At 40.6% G+C, this 17,632-nt stretch overlaps 2 protein-coding genes across 3 annotated transcripts in view; one reads left to right on the top strand and one right to left on the bottom strand.

The window, feature by feature from the left end:
* The window catches only part of LIMS2 (LIM zinc finger domain containing 2), a 201,757-nt gene that overhangs the window by 7,575 nt on the left and 176,550 nt on the right, over window positions 1-17,632 (bottom strand). For both annotated transcript variants that reach the window (XM_068200999.1, XM_068200998.1), the window contains 4 exons: window positions 11,159-11,318; window positions 10,194-10,260; window positions 9,788-9,908; window positions 683-832 (listed from right to left, as the gene is read on the bottom strand). In XM_068200999.1, coding sequence (XP_068057100.1) covers window positions 683-832; window positions 9,788-9,908; window positions 10,194-10,260; window positions 11,159-11,318 — 498 coding nt within the window. The remainder of the gene's footprint in view (window positions 1-682; window positions 833-9,787; window positions 9,909-10,193; window positions 10,261-11,158; window positions 11,319-17,632) is intronic.
* Window positions 2,656-8,087, top strand: GPR17 (G protein-coupled receptor 17). Its single transcript, XM_068200991.1, has 2 exons — window positions 2,656-2,904; window positions 6,893-8,087. The coding sequence occupies exon 2, from the start codon at window positions 6,924-6,926 to the stop codon at window positions 7,953-7,955; it is 1,032 nt and encodes a 343-aa protein (XP_068057092.1). The 5' UTR covers window positions 2,656-2,904; window positions 6,893-6,923; the 3' UTR covers window positions 7,956-8,087.

Below are 17,632 nucleotides of genomic sequence, written 5' to 3'. Positions count from 1 at the left end.
ACTGCTTTCTCAGTTTGCCAGAGAAGAACGTACGCAGACCATCACGTCTGCAGCTGGATACTCGCACAGACATATGAGGTGCACCCACATGGGCACTCACAGTGCCATGCTAAGACCTGAAGTATCTCTGAATGGGAGAGCTCAAGTGCAACAACCAGCCTAGCAGTGCTCAACACAGACATTTACATGCACTGTCACCCATTCTGGGGCGTGCCCAGCTAAAATGTCTTCATGGTAAGGAATTCAGGTCCGACAGGTATCAGCATGGCAATGGACAGTGCCACAAGACTGACACAGCTCATCAAGCCATCATGTTTTTTCTGTCCAGGAACTTGAAGTGAAACTATTTTGGACAGCCTAGTAACTCCCATCTTTGGAAAACTCTACTATGGTAATCTGCACACAGCCTCTGAGGTAAGTTCATGCCACGGAACTATTTTCACTTCCATTATAAACTAGCATATAAACTAGCATTATAATGTTAGAATAAGAAAATATTGAATGGCAAAATAAAAGTAAATTCCTCTTGTTTCTCCAAACTTATTTCAGTTTCTCCTCACACAATTTCTATTTGCTCAACAATGTGAAGGCAGCAAAGTTTAGACCTTGGGGAGGACTGCACTGCTGAGTCAACTGTTGGTCTCTCTCCTTTTTTGTCAGAGTTTACAGTAGGGCAACATACCCACAGTGGGTGCAGTTGAAGTGATCTGGATGGTAGGAATCATTCCTAAACATCAGAGGCTGCTCATCAATTATCAAGTGGCACTTCTGACAGATGTACTTGCCCAGTCCCTTGGCTTTTTCACGGTTGTGGCATGGCCTGCACAGGTGCCTGGTTGAACACAGTAAAGGAAAGAAAATATTAAAAAACTCTTTCTCCTAAAACAACATATAATACATACTGTAGGAAGTACTTTATGTAAAAGAACTGTCTTCTGAGGTCAGACAAAACATAATTCAGTTTGGTGTCCAGTGTTTCACACCAGTTGCACAGAGAAGAATGAGTATAAAGCAGTCACAGAGTTATATTTCCTTAGAAGACTACTCTAACATTCACTGATTTATGTGCCATCAGGGATGTCACCCAGTCGTTCTTCTAGGGATCCTTTCCAAACCTCCAGATCTTCTCTGATAGCTGGGAAGAAAAGGTGGCAACACACTCTATCTATAACTAATGGATCCAACTATAACAGAGGCATTACAGCACCGCGAGGGAGTCAAGGAGAGAGAATAAAATGTATCAAACCAAAGTGCATTGCTTGAATGCCTTTTACCACGGCTGGATTCCTTAGTCTTCAATATCTAGGAAAAACAAGAGACCTCTTGTTGCCTACAAATTCCTTTTACTCCTAAGTCAAAGAAAATTAAGAACCATGCAATTTTATGTGGGGAAAGCAGCTGTATTCCTAGCACATATTCTTGAACACATTACAAGTACACTTCTAAACAGGCAGATAACCCAAATTTCTGGTAGAAAAGCTGAGGCAAGGGCATAAAAAAAAAATCTTGTGAAGGCTGACGGAAGCCACCAGTTTTATCCCAATACTTCGGAGCTCTGAGGAGAAGCTGTTGCCTATTACCTATCCCTCTAGCTGCAACACTGTGGGCTGGGAAGAATTTATAGTAAATGACAAATTTATAGAATTTATAGACAAATGACACAGAATGACTTCTGCAGGTTGCTTTGTCCCAAAACAAACAAGTCAGCTTCATTCCTTTCACTGTATCACTATGTCAAACACTCACTGAGATTTACAGGTCATTCTCAAAATACATCAGACAAAAGAAAAAGTTCAAATGGAAAGGGCAGGTTTATGGATTAAGTACCTGATTCTTCACACGACCCCTTCCAAAATTCTGCCCTGATGAATTACTTACCCTCAGATATGTGAAATAAGGCTAAGAATACAACACATGTTGTTGTGAGGCCTCAAACATTTACGACTCTCAGCTGGCAGGTGTCTGTCTAAGTGCTAAGTGTCATTATTATTCTCTCTAAATCTGAGTCCTTCTGTCAGCAAGTGTCTCTGCCCAGGGCTGGAAGTACTGTCCGCCCAGACGGAGTCCAGAAAAAGCAGACAGCACCCCATTATAAGGAAACACACAGCTGTGCTCATCTCAGCATAAAGGCATCAATTTTACTCAGCACTGTCAAATGCAGAGTAATTATACAGGGCTGGACATGGGGACCCCAAAGCAAGAGTCCTGAAAGAGACTCCTCTCATTCAGCTGAATGAGACGCCTTCAGCCATTTGCACTGATAAACCATTATCAACCCCCTCCCCACTCACAAACCCTCTGCCCTCCCACAGACCCTCTCTATTGGAAGCAAAGGGAAGTGCTGGACAGGCTAAGCTGTTACCATAGCAGCCTCCCCTCTCCCTAACCCTCTCCCCCTCCCCCTTCCCACCATTATGGAATGATCCCATTCTGAAGTGTCCTGTTGTGTCTGTTAATACTAGATTTCCCCCAAACAATGCATCTCTCCACCCTCCTAAAATAATCAGGGGACTCCAAGGATTCTGTGTTTAGGGCTGGAGGTTCAGTAGCAGCCTTCAGTAAGCACCATGAACACTGGCATATTCATGCAGGATACTCATATCTATACCAGCAGCCCCAGTGCCAAGAGCTCAGCTGGGATGAAGACTGCTCCTCAGTGCTGGGGTGTCCTCTCCCCTGCTCTGTTGTGTGACTGAGCTGATAATGTGCTATCAGAGCGAGGAGGACACTATATAGAGGGGCTCCCCTCTCTGCTCTCAGCAACTCCACAACTTTGCACTCTCTTGGAATCATCTGGTTTGCTCTGCTGTTTCTACCTAGTTTGCTGTCATCAGAAGGAGTTCATTGAGATATTCTTCCCCAAAAGGACCCTATACTTCACCCACAGGACGGCATTGTAAAGAGGTAAGAGACCAACTTTTGTTAGTAGGAGCTTTAGGAGCTTTTTTTTTTTTTAGGAGCTTTCCAAATGGCATTAGTTTTAGCTGGTGCCATGGTGCCAATGAGGAGCAGAACACATACCGAGGTGGATAAATATAATGGAAATGTCTGAATCTAAGAATAGGTAGCATTTTCTGAACTTCAAATAATAATTTCCTCATCTTTATGTCACTCCTTCAAAACAAAAAAGGTTTTCAAACTTTTGTACCTAATGTATGGCATGTCTAATGCTCTCTGACACTGCTTTGATGCTCACAAGAACCAAGTATTTCAGCTGAAATACAGGCTCAGCAGAGAGTGATTTTCAGGAGAAAAATTTCAGTCAGAAATAGACTATTTCTAATGAAGAGTACTTTGAGTGAAAGATAGAAAACACTTATTTGACAAGACACTAAAGTCATGATCATAAAAACACACAAACGACTATAATCATATCAAAAACTGCTCTAGCTGAAGGCAAGAACAGGAATTTCTGATACCTACCACAAACCCTAGCATACAGGTCAGTTTATCTGCAGTGGGCAAACAAAAGCTCCAAACTAGCCAGGTAACTGTGTACAAAGAGCTAAAGATGTCTCCTGCCAGTTCATTAATTAATGACAGACGGAGCATCTGCTGGAAGAGTGACTGTGTTGTGTCCGTACTGAGAGCCTTGTAGATTGTTCTCTTGCTTGTTTCTGAGCAGAAGAGAAACAGGGCATGAAATATGGCCAGTGTGCATGCATGTATTTCAAATGAGCAGCGACATCCCCATTTCAGCTCAGCCCTGGGAAGCCTGGGATAATGGCTCATTCCAGAACAGTGCTCTGTTCAGCAATACGTAAATCACTAAATATTCACACAACATTAAGAGTGCAGTCCAAGCAGAAATTATTGGATAATGAGCCAGATTCCTAAAGGAGTTTTCTGTCTGTGGAATGACAGCCTCTTGCACCATATAGCTTAACACAGACTACATATTCTAGGTCATTTGTGAAGGTTTCTAGTTTGCTCTTAGCATTTATACACACTATAGGAATCCCAGTGCTTTGTCTGTAAGTGTAAAAACACTAAACACATTTATTTAAAATGTATAGGATAAACCCTAGGAGAATAGGAGTGGAATTGCAAATAACTGCAAAGGGCTTTCAACACCTTCTAGAGAACACACTTTCAGAGAATTATTACTTATCTAAAGCTGTAGAATTCTGTTGAAAACATGTAAGACCTAAAAATAAGACAAACAATTAATTCTAGTGACATGTTGGCTTTTTTCTGAACCTACTCAAGTGCTACACCACTATTTTCACCCATTAAGTAGAACTACAAAAAAAAAATTAAAGCTGTAATTAAAACTTCCTTTTAAAACATAAGCAAAATTAGAAAGACAGTTACTTTTTCTATAACTTCTAACCAGACAACGAAAAACATCTCACTTCACCTTGCACTAAAAAGTAAATTAGATAACAGCAGCTCTCCTATGAAGGCCTTCATTTGCAAAGACTGAATCAATTTCAATTTTATCACCCGTTCTAAGCCTCTCTCTTCCTGACACTGACATACTGGGCTTCCAGATAGCTCTGACATTCTCCTTTCTACTCCAACCCACAGCATTTTGCACTGAAAGCATGCCTGTATAGAAATCCATAGCAGACTCGATGCTGTCATCAGTGAGGATAAAACTCTCAGCTCTGAAGCGTTGCCTGTTCTAAGTCTGGCACTGACACGCAGCTGAATCTGAATTTCCAAGATCTGCCTCAGGAAATCAAATCAAATGAATTGGTTCAGTGTACCATGCTGTTAAACCCCTAATGATTAGCTTGTAAACAGGGAAAAGTCTGCTTGCTCCTTCACTTTGGGAACTGATTTAAAGCACTATCAATAAGACAGGAGCCATCCCAGTCTGTTCCATCAGACAACCCTGGTTTCTGCTTTTTCAGCTGCTCCAAGCCAGTGCTTACTACTTGCTCAGGTGTCACAACATTTAGCCATAAGACTATCCCCAGCAGGTGTGTACACAAAGATCACCTGATTTACACTTTTTACAGATGAAAAGTATAATTAAACAATGGGCCTGACATGGAAAAAAAAAGGGTTAATAGCTAGAACGTGAGGCGATAAGCACCATCATAAATTAACAGCCAGTAAAAAGGCACAGTCTCATATGTTCCTCTTTTGGTATGCAACAGAAAAATACATATTTAAACTAATTCCATGCAAGGAGGACAAGTATGAGTCAATGTTACTACCCCATACAAATTCTAAACTCTTGGGTTCAAGAATACTTGCAGGTTTTACTTTGTAAGGGACAAATGAATAATATAAACAAAAAAACTGTGGTCTCCTCTGTAAACTTGTCACCTTCACACACAAAAAAATTCAGCAGGGCATTTTCCTTTTGTATGTAAAAGCACAATTTCAGAAGTATTTTTATGGATAAGAACAAAAGGGCTGTACAGTCTTCCTTGCATATGCAATTGCGAGTAATGGCAAATAGCAACTTGTTATAACTACTCAAATCCAGAAGGGTATCCAGCAATGCATGAAGTAAGAAGGGCCCTCTGTGGCCACAGGAAGAATTTCCAACTTCTGAATTTCATCCTATCTCCCTGCTGTTGACTTTGTCTCTTCAACTGTGAACCAAACAGAAGTGATCCAGAACATTAATCTCCAGTTATTCCAGTTTTCTGTTCACCTGGAAGTAATAGCAGCCAAACTGAAGATATTAATTACCTGGGAATTTTCTTACATTTTCCAATATATATGTTTGAACTTAATCCATTTCAGTTCTCTATGATCCCAATATTTTTAGGCATCTGAACAATGAGTTCTGTTGGGGAGCTGGACACAGTGCATAATGGATGTATTAAAAGATGCATTGAGTATTATGGAGAAATGGTCAGTCAGTACAAAATGCAAGGGTGAGCAAAATGGAAGTACTGCTGCACAGACTGTAACACTAGTGAAGAATTCAAGTAATAGAGACAATGCTGGAATTTCAGACCACCTGCACTTCCCTATCACCTATACCCACAGACAAGCAATGTATAAAAAGCCATGGGTAGGTGCTCAGAAAACCCTATCACACTTGTTGATGCTGTTCAGGACACTGCAACCAGAGACTGGCAAAGCTAAGACCAGTTTTGCTAAGCTTCTACTTGGAAAAGGCCCTGGATAAGCTACAGTGGAGCTCAGGCTTTTGAGGCAGGAAAAGAGAGAGCTATGGTGGAAGATAAAAGCTGCAGGGAAGGATGACACTTTGAGAGGTGACTGACAGCATGGGCATTATTTAAAATCTTCCCTGGGTCAGTTCAGTGTCAGATGTTGCTACCCATCTGAAAAGTTTCCTCCTATATTGGAACTAGGTGCATTTGCCTTAAACACAGGACTTCAAAATAATGTTCAAAGGTTTTCAGGAACCCTGTGTTGTTTTTTTTAGTAACAGAAATATATGACCTATCTTTTATCTCTTTTAAAAACAAGACAGATATTCTAAGCTGGATCACCTTACAACAGATACAACAGATGTGCTCAGAAAAGCTGACTCATGAGGAACTCCTTAGTCATGAATCAGGCTTTCAAACTGAAACATGCAAAGTACTTTCTAGTTAGATATACAGAACTCACTCCTACTCCTCTTAACCAGACACACAAGCATCTCACTACCTGGTAATAAAACTGACCTCAGCATGGGCTGGAGACAAGCTCATCACCAGCTAGCCAGCTCTTCATTGGGGTTCCTTCCACAGGAATTACTGCTCTGGTAAACTCAGCAGAGCAGAGGGTATTCAGAATTCTAATATAATGTTTAAATTCAGACTGACCTGTCATACCAAACACTGATGCTAGCAAACAGGAGACATTGCTGACTTTCATATGTGGGTTTTTCAGTCTTTCAGGTTTTTTTTTTTGTTTTGTTTTCCACAAATCCAAGCTCTTCAGTAATATAATGTCTTAATTCTTTCACATTTAGGGCTTTTTCTTCTTCAGAACTGTGGGGGAAAATGAATGGGCCTGCAGCTTCAAGCCTACACTTCAACTGCTCAAATCAATCAAATTTCAGTTTGGAAACATCAGAGCAATGTGGCAAAGAGACACACCTTGAGAACATGATTTTTGCCACTTTCTACTTTCTGGACTTCATCCTGGCTTTTGCTGGCAATGCCCTAGCTCTCTGGCTTTTCATCCGGGACCAAAAGTCAGGCACACCTGCCAACATCTTCCTGATGCATCTTGCTGTGGCTGACCTGTCCTTTGTGCTGGTACTCCCCACCCGGCTGGTGTACCATTTTTCTGGTAACCATTGGCCATTTGGTGAGATCCCATGCAGACTCACCGGCTTCCTTTTTTACCTCAACATGTATGCCAGTATCTACTTCCTGATGTGCATCAGTGTTGACCGTTTCCTGGCCATTGTGCACCCTGTGAAGTCCATCAAGCTCCGCAGGTCCCGCTATGCCCACGTGGCATGTGTCTTTCTGTGGGTCATCGTTGGTGTGGCAATGGCACCTCTGCTGCTCAGTGTGCAGACAGTCCAGATGAAAAACACAACTGTCTGCCTGCAGCTCTACAGAGAAAAGGCCTCACGCCACGCCCTCGTGTCCTTAGCAGTGGCATTCACCTTCCCCTTTGTTACTACTGTGACTTGCTACTTACTCATCATCCAGAGCCTGAAGAGTGGGAACAGAGTTGAGAAACACCTGAAGGAAAAAGCTGTCAGAATGATCATCATGGTCTTGATGATCTTTCTAATTTGCTTTGTACCTTACCACGTCAATCGCTACATTTATATTCTCCATTACAACGGGACCAAAGCTTCCTGTGAAACGCAGCGTCTCCTGGCCCTCAGCAACCGCATCACCTCCTGCCTCACCAGCCTCAACGGGGCCTTTGACCCCATCATGTATTTTTTTGTAGCTGAGAAATTCCGTGAGGCTTTGTGCAATCTGTTTTGTACTAAAAAGACCATAATGTTGCCTCAAACATATGAGGGTAAGACAAATGAAAGCTCACTAAGTGCTAAATCTGAACTGTGAACATGACTCTTGTCAGTGCTTCATCTTAAGAACACTCTCTTCCACCAAAATCAGCTGAGAGTACAAATATGCAGCAAGACAGTCCAACCAGAGCCAAACTCATCCTGAGAAGGGAAGTTCTGTTGTTTTTACGGGGCTGCCATTAACAAGAACCCCTCGACCATAGAGAACACGTATGTTTGTATTGCTGAAACGGCAAACAGAAGGACAGCTCTTCTGGTTTCCAAGGAATGAAACTGAGGGTTGAGCACTTAGGAATAGGGAAGGAAACAGTGAGGGAAATGGACCCATGTATTAATTTTTTTTTCAAAGAACTTAATTCCCAAAGCACTCAGTACTTCCTCTGCGCAATGCATACAGCCTTAAAATTTCACATTGTGCCAGCAGTAGAGATCCACTCCTGAGATAGACCTGCCTGATAAAAAAACCTCCACATTTGCACATCTTGTTCAAGTCTCTGAATTCAAAGCATTTATTTGTAATAGAGAGAAAATTGGCACTAAATGGTGTCAAGAAAAAGAAAAGAGACCAGAATGAAGCAACTAACCCAGCCTGGACAGGAATTAAGACAGAAAAGATTCCTAGCTTTAAGATGGTTTACAGTTCTTTTTTGTGACTTACTCCTTCACTATGGATAAAGAAGGGATTATCTTTATTCTCACTGATACCAATTGCATCCAGCAGAATATGCCTGGAAGTGACAGGCAGACTAGGGTAGACCAGGTACAATGAAAAGGGAAAAAAAAGAACACAAGAATTTCCAATAATATTTACTAAAAGACTGCTTCAATGCTATGGATATAAATATTATAGGAAATCATATGGCAGGTGAAATATATTGTTACAGAGATACACACATCTCTCTCTGCTATGCTTTTGGGAATGAGTTCCTTACCATTTTAGATTTGGTCCACAAATTACAAAATCAAACATACTTTATCTTGCTTGAACTGCTTTTATCCTGACTGCTTCCCCAAAACGCCCTAAGTGCTATTCCAACAGCCCATTCTAGTAAGATGAGATGCCAAAAGAATATCAATTTTGCCCAGCTCAAAAACTAAGGCACAGAGGCTGCATGCAGTATGAAAAAGAGGGACTTGAGAGGACTCCCTGCTGGACAGATAGAAGTACATGACCTTTTCTTCCTTCCTTCACCATTTAGTCAGTGAAAATATAAATTCTAGGAAACTACTAGGCTTTGCTCATAACATATGAAAGCCTAAAATTAACTCTGAATTGTGCAACACTGTCTGCTAAATGCTGGATTGTTTTATTTTCTTATAATGGTAGGCTTTTGTATAAGCTCTCTTTTGTGTTTTTATTTCTTATTTTTGAATTAAATGCATTAATCGACCTCTAGGACTCATTTTTGTATTTTTGCAATTAAAACAAATGATTTCTGAAGACTAGCGAAATCACAGGCTGAAAAGACTTTGCTGTAATCATTGTGTTATTCTTTTGGCCTTTTGCTACATCTTGATTTCCTGCTCAGCAGCTTACTTGATAAACAGCCTGCCTGAGATCACATAATCCCTTTTTCTCACTTGTTATATACAGCCTTCTGCCTGAAATTCCTGAAACCTGTCTTCTGCCTGAAATCCCTTTCTCTTCCAAAACACATTTACTAGCCACTAAAATTTGAGTTTCTTGTTGGAAACAAGCACATGTATCACTGGATGAAGAACTTCTCACCTAACAAGTTATTCCTAAAGTTTCTTCTGTACCTTTTCAAGCTTTCCTTCTCAGTGTAAAACTAATTGACCACCCTCAGCATCTCACAGCTGTATCATTAATATACTGATAAAACTTTCTGACCTCCTGCTCCATCCTACCTGCCAGCATTCTTCACAAAACCCAGGTCAGCAAGGGTTACATCGCAGAGCTCACAGCGGAAACACTCTGGGTGCCAGTTGTTGTTCATTGCCTTGATAACACGCCCAGTAATGAACTCACCTGCAAAAGGAAACCAGGAGATGCATGAAGAAAACAGTCTTACCAAAATCCACTGTCCTTCCACTTTAATTTCATAATTACTATTACAATCTAACTTGAAAAAATTCCAAATTATCCCCACAACCAGAATTACCCAAAATCACTGCTTTTTTCTCACCCAGAGCTCCTGACTCCTTAAAACAACCCCAACAATCCCAGCCCAAGGCTGGATATCCCAGCAATGCTGCGAGCTTTGCACAGCCCTGCAGTTGTTAAGCCCTGGTGTTGATATTTGCCACTTCTTACCACATTCCCCGCAGCAAGGAGCAAACAGCATCTGGAAGTCATGCTCACAGTACTTCCTACCTTCAAACTGCAAACAAAACAAGAGAGAAGGAGCCCTCATGAATAACTGAACTACTTTTACATCTTGACAGCTCAGCATGATTTTCTATTGATAAGACCATTTAGTCAAGGTCAGTCATATTTTCCAGTTCTAGCCCCCTACACACCTGTTTTTCAACTCCTAAAGGTTCTCATTAAAGAAATATCCACATATGGCTTCAGCCTCATGGTGAATTTGCACAGCTACATTAATAGCAATGATGCTACAAGGCAGTAAAAATCCTGAAGAATACCCCAATCCCTTTCTTATAGTTGCCTTTAATTTAATTTTTGCTTTAGTTTAGTTCAGAACTACTATTCCTCCTACACGAGGCTAAAACACGCATCAAAATAAAATACAGCATGTTTAAAACAATGTGTTATTCAAATATGTGCTTGTGCATATTCTGTAAAAAAAAATTAAACCTAGCTTTTGAATGGGTTCACTTATTTCAGCTGCCCAACTGGAACAGTTTGGCACAATATGTCTAAAAATAAAGACAAAAAAATTACTTATGTCTAATTAAATATTAAGGCCAGGTTGGATAGTGCTTTGAGCAACCTCGTCCAGTGGAAAGTGGCCCTGCTCATGGCAGGGTTTGGCATGTGAAGATTTGTAAGGTCCCTTCCAACCCAAACCATTTTGTCATTCTGTGATGATTAACAAAACACTATTTTCTTTTTGAAATGTGTCTCATCCAAAGAGCAGCTTTTGCTGTTACCGAAGGAATACATGAGAAGAAAAAGAAGGAAATTAAATTGGAAGCTCCTCAAAACAATGGCAACAAATATTTAGGTCTAAGAAATTAAACACGCAAGAAAGCTGAAAATTCCTTGCATTTTACCAGAGCTATTTCTCTTCTCTTCTCACCAGCCTGAGAACTCACCTCATAGAAGAGTCCCTCTGGGAACTGCCGGAAGCACTGAGCACAGACAAAGCAGCTCTCGTGATAGAGCTCCCCATTGCTGTTCACAATCCTCTCTGCGGGATCGAACCGCGCCTGGCAGCGCTCACACACGGCATTTGCCAGAGCATCAGACATATTACTGGAATAAAGACAAGAGTAAGAACATTTATAAACATTCCAGCTGATTTAAACTCCTTTTTACATGAAAAAAAAAAAATCAATGAGTTAATGAGTCACTGACATGAGTTAGAAATAAGGTTCTGACAACTCATATGTGGCAGATGAGGTCAAGTAGCAGATGTACCTATTGCACACTTTTGGCTACTTCACCAATATTTCACCCCATTACATCACCCTGCTAACAGCTCATAGCAAACACCCACAATTTTTCTCCAAACCAGCAGTTTGGAGAGCAGCAAACCTAATGATCCTGACTTCTTGGGCCTTCTGGTCTCAGGACATGGATCTTCTGGTATGTAATAAGCACTGATATCCCACTGCACCCTCCCCTTCACTGTCAGCAGCAACAAAGCATTTCCCCCTCTACAATCCCCTGTCCTTCTGACAGATTAGTTCAAACTGTCAAAGCATTACAAAGCTATGGGCAGGGAGAAGTTCCTCTAGCTGGCTTGGCCAATGTCTCAGCTTCATTCCCTCAAAACATGAGGCTAAACCCACCCCCCTCAAGCCACACTTACAAATCATATAAAGGATATTGCCTCGATCTACCCTAAAATAAGGAATCACACTAACCTCTTTGACAAAATTTTCATGCTTGCCAGCATGCTAAGTTAATGCAGTTTTTAAATGTGTATCATGTGTGCAAACTAGGAGGGAAAAATTATAAGGTACATCTCAGTTTCATGTTTCAGTGTGATCTTTCTTTTAACCACCAGACTATCCAATAGTATAAAACCTCAATATTATTATACTTTTAGATACAGAAAAGCTATTTTATGCCTTCTGGACACCTTTTGAATTCCATGATTGGAACAGGTGGAAGTATAAAAAACTGCCACCATTTAAAAAATAGCTCCAAACTATTTGTATAGTACTTTTCCTGAGGTAGGTACACTATGCATAAAATGAAAGATGGCTTGCCTTACAAAGCTTTTTTCTCTCTTTTTAGATTCAAAGTTACTCTGAACTGATTTTCCATTGTTCATGTTACTCAACAACCCAGCATGCTACTTTCCCCACCTCTTCATGGAAAACAGTGATTCAATAATTTTTTCCAGGAGCAGAAGATTCCCTTTCCTCTGGTCAGAGACATCCCCCAAAAACAGGCCCATGTCTGTATTCCAGGGCTTCATGCCCTGAGCACAACTGGAATGAGCAGGGAGCAGCCTCACACTCCTGAGGTAGCACAACCAGCCCTGATTCCAGCTGGCTGAGCTGAGCCAAGTGTCTCCCCTCTGCAGAGGGGACACCTAGGGCACATCCTAGGCTGTGACCTAGAGCAACCCCTCAGTAAATTCAGGCTTTCTTTCTACACTGCAATTCCAAGGGAGGCAAAAACCAAGACAGACCACAATAGTCTCAAGAATGAAGTACCAATTTAGCAAAAATTTGTTACAACTTGTTCCCTTCTTGCAGTACAAAGGATATGTAAAAAACACAGACATGGACTGAAATTATGGACAAGAGGAAATCCTGTAATTTCATAAACTAGATATCATAGGTTAAAGAAGTATTTTTTATCCTGACACAGTGCCAAGGGAATAGGTCAGCACAAAAACATCAGTGTTTGCAGCAAAGCCAACACCTTATCGTCTTGGTTTTTAGTCACCACTCTTCCAGCTACACCACACAAATCTGTACCAGGACTTGAAAATATAATCTCCACTTCAAGTACTTTTTCCCTGCTGAAAAATTCAGTTCCTAAACTCCAAGACTTGAGCTAGCCAACAGCCAAGATTAATAAAGACTGCTATCACCATAGTGAAAAATCTCCTCTAGGAGAAAAACCCAGGCAAACCAGCAAGTATTACACACTAGACACTAAGAGCAAAGCTCCATCTTATGTTGTGTTTGTTGGGTTTTTTTCCTTTATAAACAAGTCAACATTTTAAAACCCCTAATTTTCTTTCTTTTCTTTTTTCTTTCTCCAAAGGGACCCACCAGTGCCAGTATCAACATGCAGGGTGAACTCTGCTAGAGCAGCCACCTCCACAATTGCATTACACAACTACAGCCTGCAACCTGCACAGCCACTTTCCTGCATGAAATGCACTGCAGCTGAGACACTGCACACCAGACACTGAAATGCACTGCAGCTGTGACACTGCACACCAGACACTGAAATGCACTGCAACTGAGACACTGCACACCAGACACTGAAATGCACTGCAACTGAGACACTGCACACCAGACACTGAAATGCACTGCAGCTGAGACACTGCACACCAGACACTGAAATGCACTGCAGCTGAGACACTGCACACCAGACACTGAAATGCACTGCAGCTGAGACACTGCACACCAGACACTGAAATGCACTGCAGCTGAGACACTGCACACCAGACACTGAAATGCACTGCAGCTGAGACACTGCACACCAGACACTGAAATGCACTGCAGCTGTGACACTGCACACCAGACACATCAGGGGGGATTCCCACACAAGTCCCACTGCTATCTTGAAAAGAAAGATAATGAGGACACAGGGACTCCTCTGATGTTGATGCTGCTGCTGACAAGATTTCCTCAAAGGCATAAGAAAGATGATCATGATGCAATCTGAGCTGTCCACACAAGTGAGCTAGTGAGTGTGACTTATGCAGATGAGAGAAACTATTAGTCCATGAAAATATAAATGAAAGAACTACTACAAAAATAACAATTTGGTTCTCTGCCTCAGCTAAAACTCAACTGAAACATTTGGGAAGAGCCAAACTACCCGAAGTCAAGTGAACCACATCAGCTCCCACCAATGTACCTCCTGTAACACAAACCAGCAGCTGCAGCTCTTTGACAATCCACACCAAGAGCTCTGCAGCCTCGCTCTTTTTCCATTTATAACTCTGCATCCATTTTCACTTAAGACATTTTATTGTTTTGCTCTCAAGCTACATTTTGCCACTTCAGCATTGCCCTAAAGATATGACTTTGCATTTATTCAAAGGTTTGACTTCAACATTTGCCAATTTCTTAATTTCCCCCAGTACACACCCCTGTGTGCTCTCTTGTTTATACAAAACCAAGCATTTTTTCAACTAGCTCAAGGTTAAAATTAACCAAAGCTGGAAGGAAGAGGGAGCACCTTGCTAATTCACAGCAATTTCATGGTTCAGTTTACTATACTACTGCAAAAGCACTTCTGCTGGCAGCAGGGAGAAAGGAAGAGTAACACCATAACCATCCTTTTCAAAAGTTTGACTTGCTGTGCCACTCATCACATATTTACACCCAAATCTTTCCCACAAAAGACAGTCCCCAATATAAAGTACTTCTATTCTGTTTGCTCATTGATTTTTTGCTATTCAGTAAAATAAAGAATCTTCCTCTGTTTTAACAATAAGCTGGTGACACAAAGACAGGAAAGGCTGTTAAAACACTATGAGATCAGCATCCTGAAGTTATCCTGTCCTGCACAACCCCAAAAAATACCAGCATTGAAACAATGCTTTTCCCAATCTTTCATCATTATGTGCTGTATCTTTAACAAATTATCTTTGACAAAGTACCTGATTTACAGAAGTTATGTTTTGACCATTATAACTAGGTTTCTCATGCTTTAACTTCTCAGAAATATTTACTATAAAGTACCAGCATAGGTCCCAAATGAAAAAAAAAAAAAAAAAAACAACAAAAAAAAGAGAAACAAAAATTCTTCCTTTAAAAGAAGTGGTCATTATCTAGGAGACCCATTCTGTGCCACAGGTACAAACACTACTGGAATATTTGAAAGTATTTTACCTCCTTCTATCACTGAAGTCAATATTACCTCTGTTTGAAAACATTTGTTCACAAGGCTCTACCACTGGTGACAGATTAAGGGAAAAGAAGCAAATACAATAATTTCACTGCTAAGAGATCAGAAGAGGAGCTCCAGCTTTCACCATCACATATGCAGATTTCATTATCTTAAACGTGGCTACAAGACAAAATGAACCAGACAACTGGACAATCAGGAGAACAGGTGAACAGACGCAGATTTTGCCTCAGAAGGAGAGGAACTGCAGGAGTGAGGAGTGCTTCTGTCAGAAAAGCCCAGTCAAAAAAAAGTTTTCTTTAATTGGTTTCAAAATCTTTTTGGTTTTAGTGTCACACAGAGTTCTCCTTCATCACAATGCTGAATGAAGAATTGCTTTAGTAGTGACCCAAAACCTTGCAGGTCGTACAAAAGAAAGCAAGATAATACTTTGAGATACAAGAATGCAGGGCATTATCCCAACCTCAGCAAGAGAGCAAAACCTATGCTGGGGAACCCTAAAAATGTGTTTTCTGCTCATTCTGGTCTACCAGTAGGAGCAAGTGTATACAGAAAATATCACAATATGGTTACATTTCTAGTATGAATGCACAGACAGATACAATAAACTGGAAGAGCTGTCACTACTTGTTTGTGTCACAGACATCAGTAGCCACGACAAAAATGACGGCACTCAAGGAGAGAAGCTGGTTCCCACCCCCACAGCACAGCTGAGAATTAGTGGCTTAAAAGTCCTCAATATTGACAAAGATACAAATGAAATCTGCTGGGACAATACCAGATTTTATGATTAATTTCACAGATAATGACTAACGCAAAGACAAAAGAAAGAGGAAGGGTGTCAGTTCATGAACTACTGCTGAAAAACAGCCCCCAACTACTCTTATCATTCCAAAAATCTCTTCGCTGCAATTGACTTTCTGGACAACTTTCCCAAACTGAATTAACTTCTTTAGTTTGGTTATTATTAAACTTGTCATAAAACTCTGGAAAAAAGCATTTCCCATTTGTTTAAAGTATAATTTGTTGTGCATTTGGTAAACTATATGCATAGCTTAACATTTTCAGCATTTCTCCTTATGCTTGCATTGAATTTTCAGTTCATGCTAAATACTTTTTCACTGACTAAATAAGAAATGAATAGTGTTTCGCTCAGTGTATCTTCCTTGATCATGTAGGCTCCAAACCCTCAGTGAAATAAACATTTTTCTTTCTTAGAACACAGGGATAAGCAAAATTAAGAAAAATGTACAAATACAACTTATGGCCAGAATATGGGGGAAAAAATCTCTCCTTGGGTCTACCAGTAACAGCAATTTGCAATTAAGTAGAAATTGGAGGGGTTAAAAAAAATTGCACATATTGCAGCTGAGGCCAGAGTACAAGGTCCATATGTTTGGCCTGCAGGATGCTGCAATCAGGCAGACTTTTGAGACTAGCAGCAAAAGTCTCTTGGTAGTCACACAGAAAAAAGTCCTATGTCATGGATACTTTGGAGTACCTTTCAACACCAAGACATACTTATTGCCAGTAAATCATGACCAGTTACTTAATAAATACACACAGGTAGCAGAGTTCACTCAGCCCAGGTAAATATCAGCAACATAAAGAAATGTACAGGTTTTAAATCAATTAGTGCTCTTACACAGGAAAATCATCCTTTTATTATCAAGTACGTACCACTTCACCCAGAATGTCTATTTGATAAATAACTCCTTACACACATTAGAGCTTTCTCTACTTCACTTCCACTATCTCAAAGGAGCTTAAATGTGATGTTTGTTTACCAGCGCGGACAACACAGATCATTCCCACATGTATTCATCAATTATCACCAACTAGCAGCAGCACTACTGTTGGATTACTCTTCTTTGCCTGAAGAAAGGACATAGACCATCAAGGCCTTTCAAGAAGGAGAAGCAGAAATTATTACTAGCTAAAAACTCATGGCTAAAATATAGTAATTCAGGAGAGAAACAACTCAAAGGGATTGAAGTTTTCAGCACTGTGACCAGCTCAATAAAACCAAAATATATAGGCTCTATGCTTACTTTGCTTGAAGAAGTATGATGTGAAAAATGTACTCAATTTACCTGCACACCTACTTCTTCAGTGCTTTTCTTTCCTCTCACGGCCCTCTTCCATGCTTCTCACTTTTCCTGACCAGCATTGTCTCCACTCAATGGCATCACCATTACTTCCACCACCTTGTTAGCCCCCCTCCTCATTAAATTCTCATACATTCACACCCATAGCTTCTTGTAGGAAAAATAAAAAAATTACCAACTAACTAAAAGCTATTAGCTAAAAGGAAAAGAGCAGAAAAAGGAGGGTTTTAGTGAGGGATGCACAATTCATATTGAGACGCCAAAGTAATCCTCGTGTCCAATTAAGCACCAGGCCTACTTCCTGCTAAGAAAAGTCTCAAATTCAGAACTGACTGCTAGAAAAAGAAAATTACCTCTCCTGGATGCTCACTGCTCTCTCCAGTGACAGACTTCACATCCCACATTGCTGCT

The sequence above is a fragment of the Anomalospiza imberbis genome, chromosome 10 (genome assembly GCF_031753505.1).
Source record: "Anomalospiza imberbis isolate Cuckoo-Finch-1a 21T00152 chromosome 10, ASM3175350v1, whole genome shotgun sequence".
NCBI classification, from domain to species: domain Eukaryota; kingdom Metazoa; phylum Chordata; class Aves; order Passeriformes; family Viduidae; genus Anomalospiza; species Anomalospiza imberbis.
This window is presented reverse-complemented; position numbering and strand designations above follow the sequence as displayed.

Coding starts and splice junctions, on each gene's coding strand:
- GPR17 (XM_068200991.1), top strand. CDS start 6,924: ATGAATGGGCCTGCAGCTTCAAGCCTACACTTCAACTGCTCAAATCAA.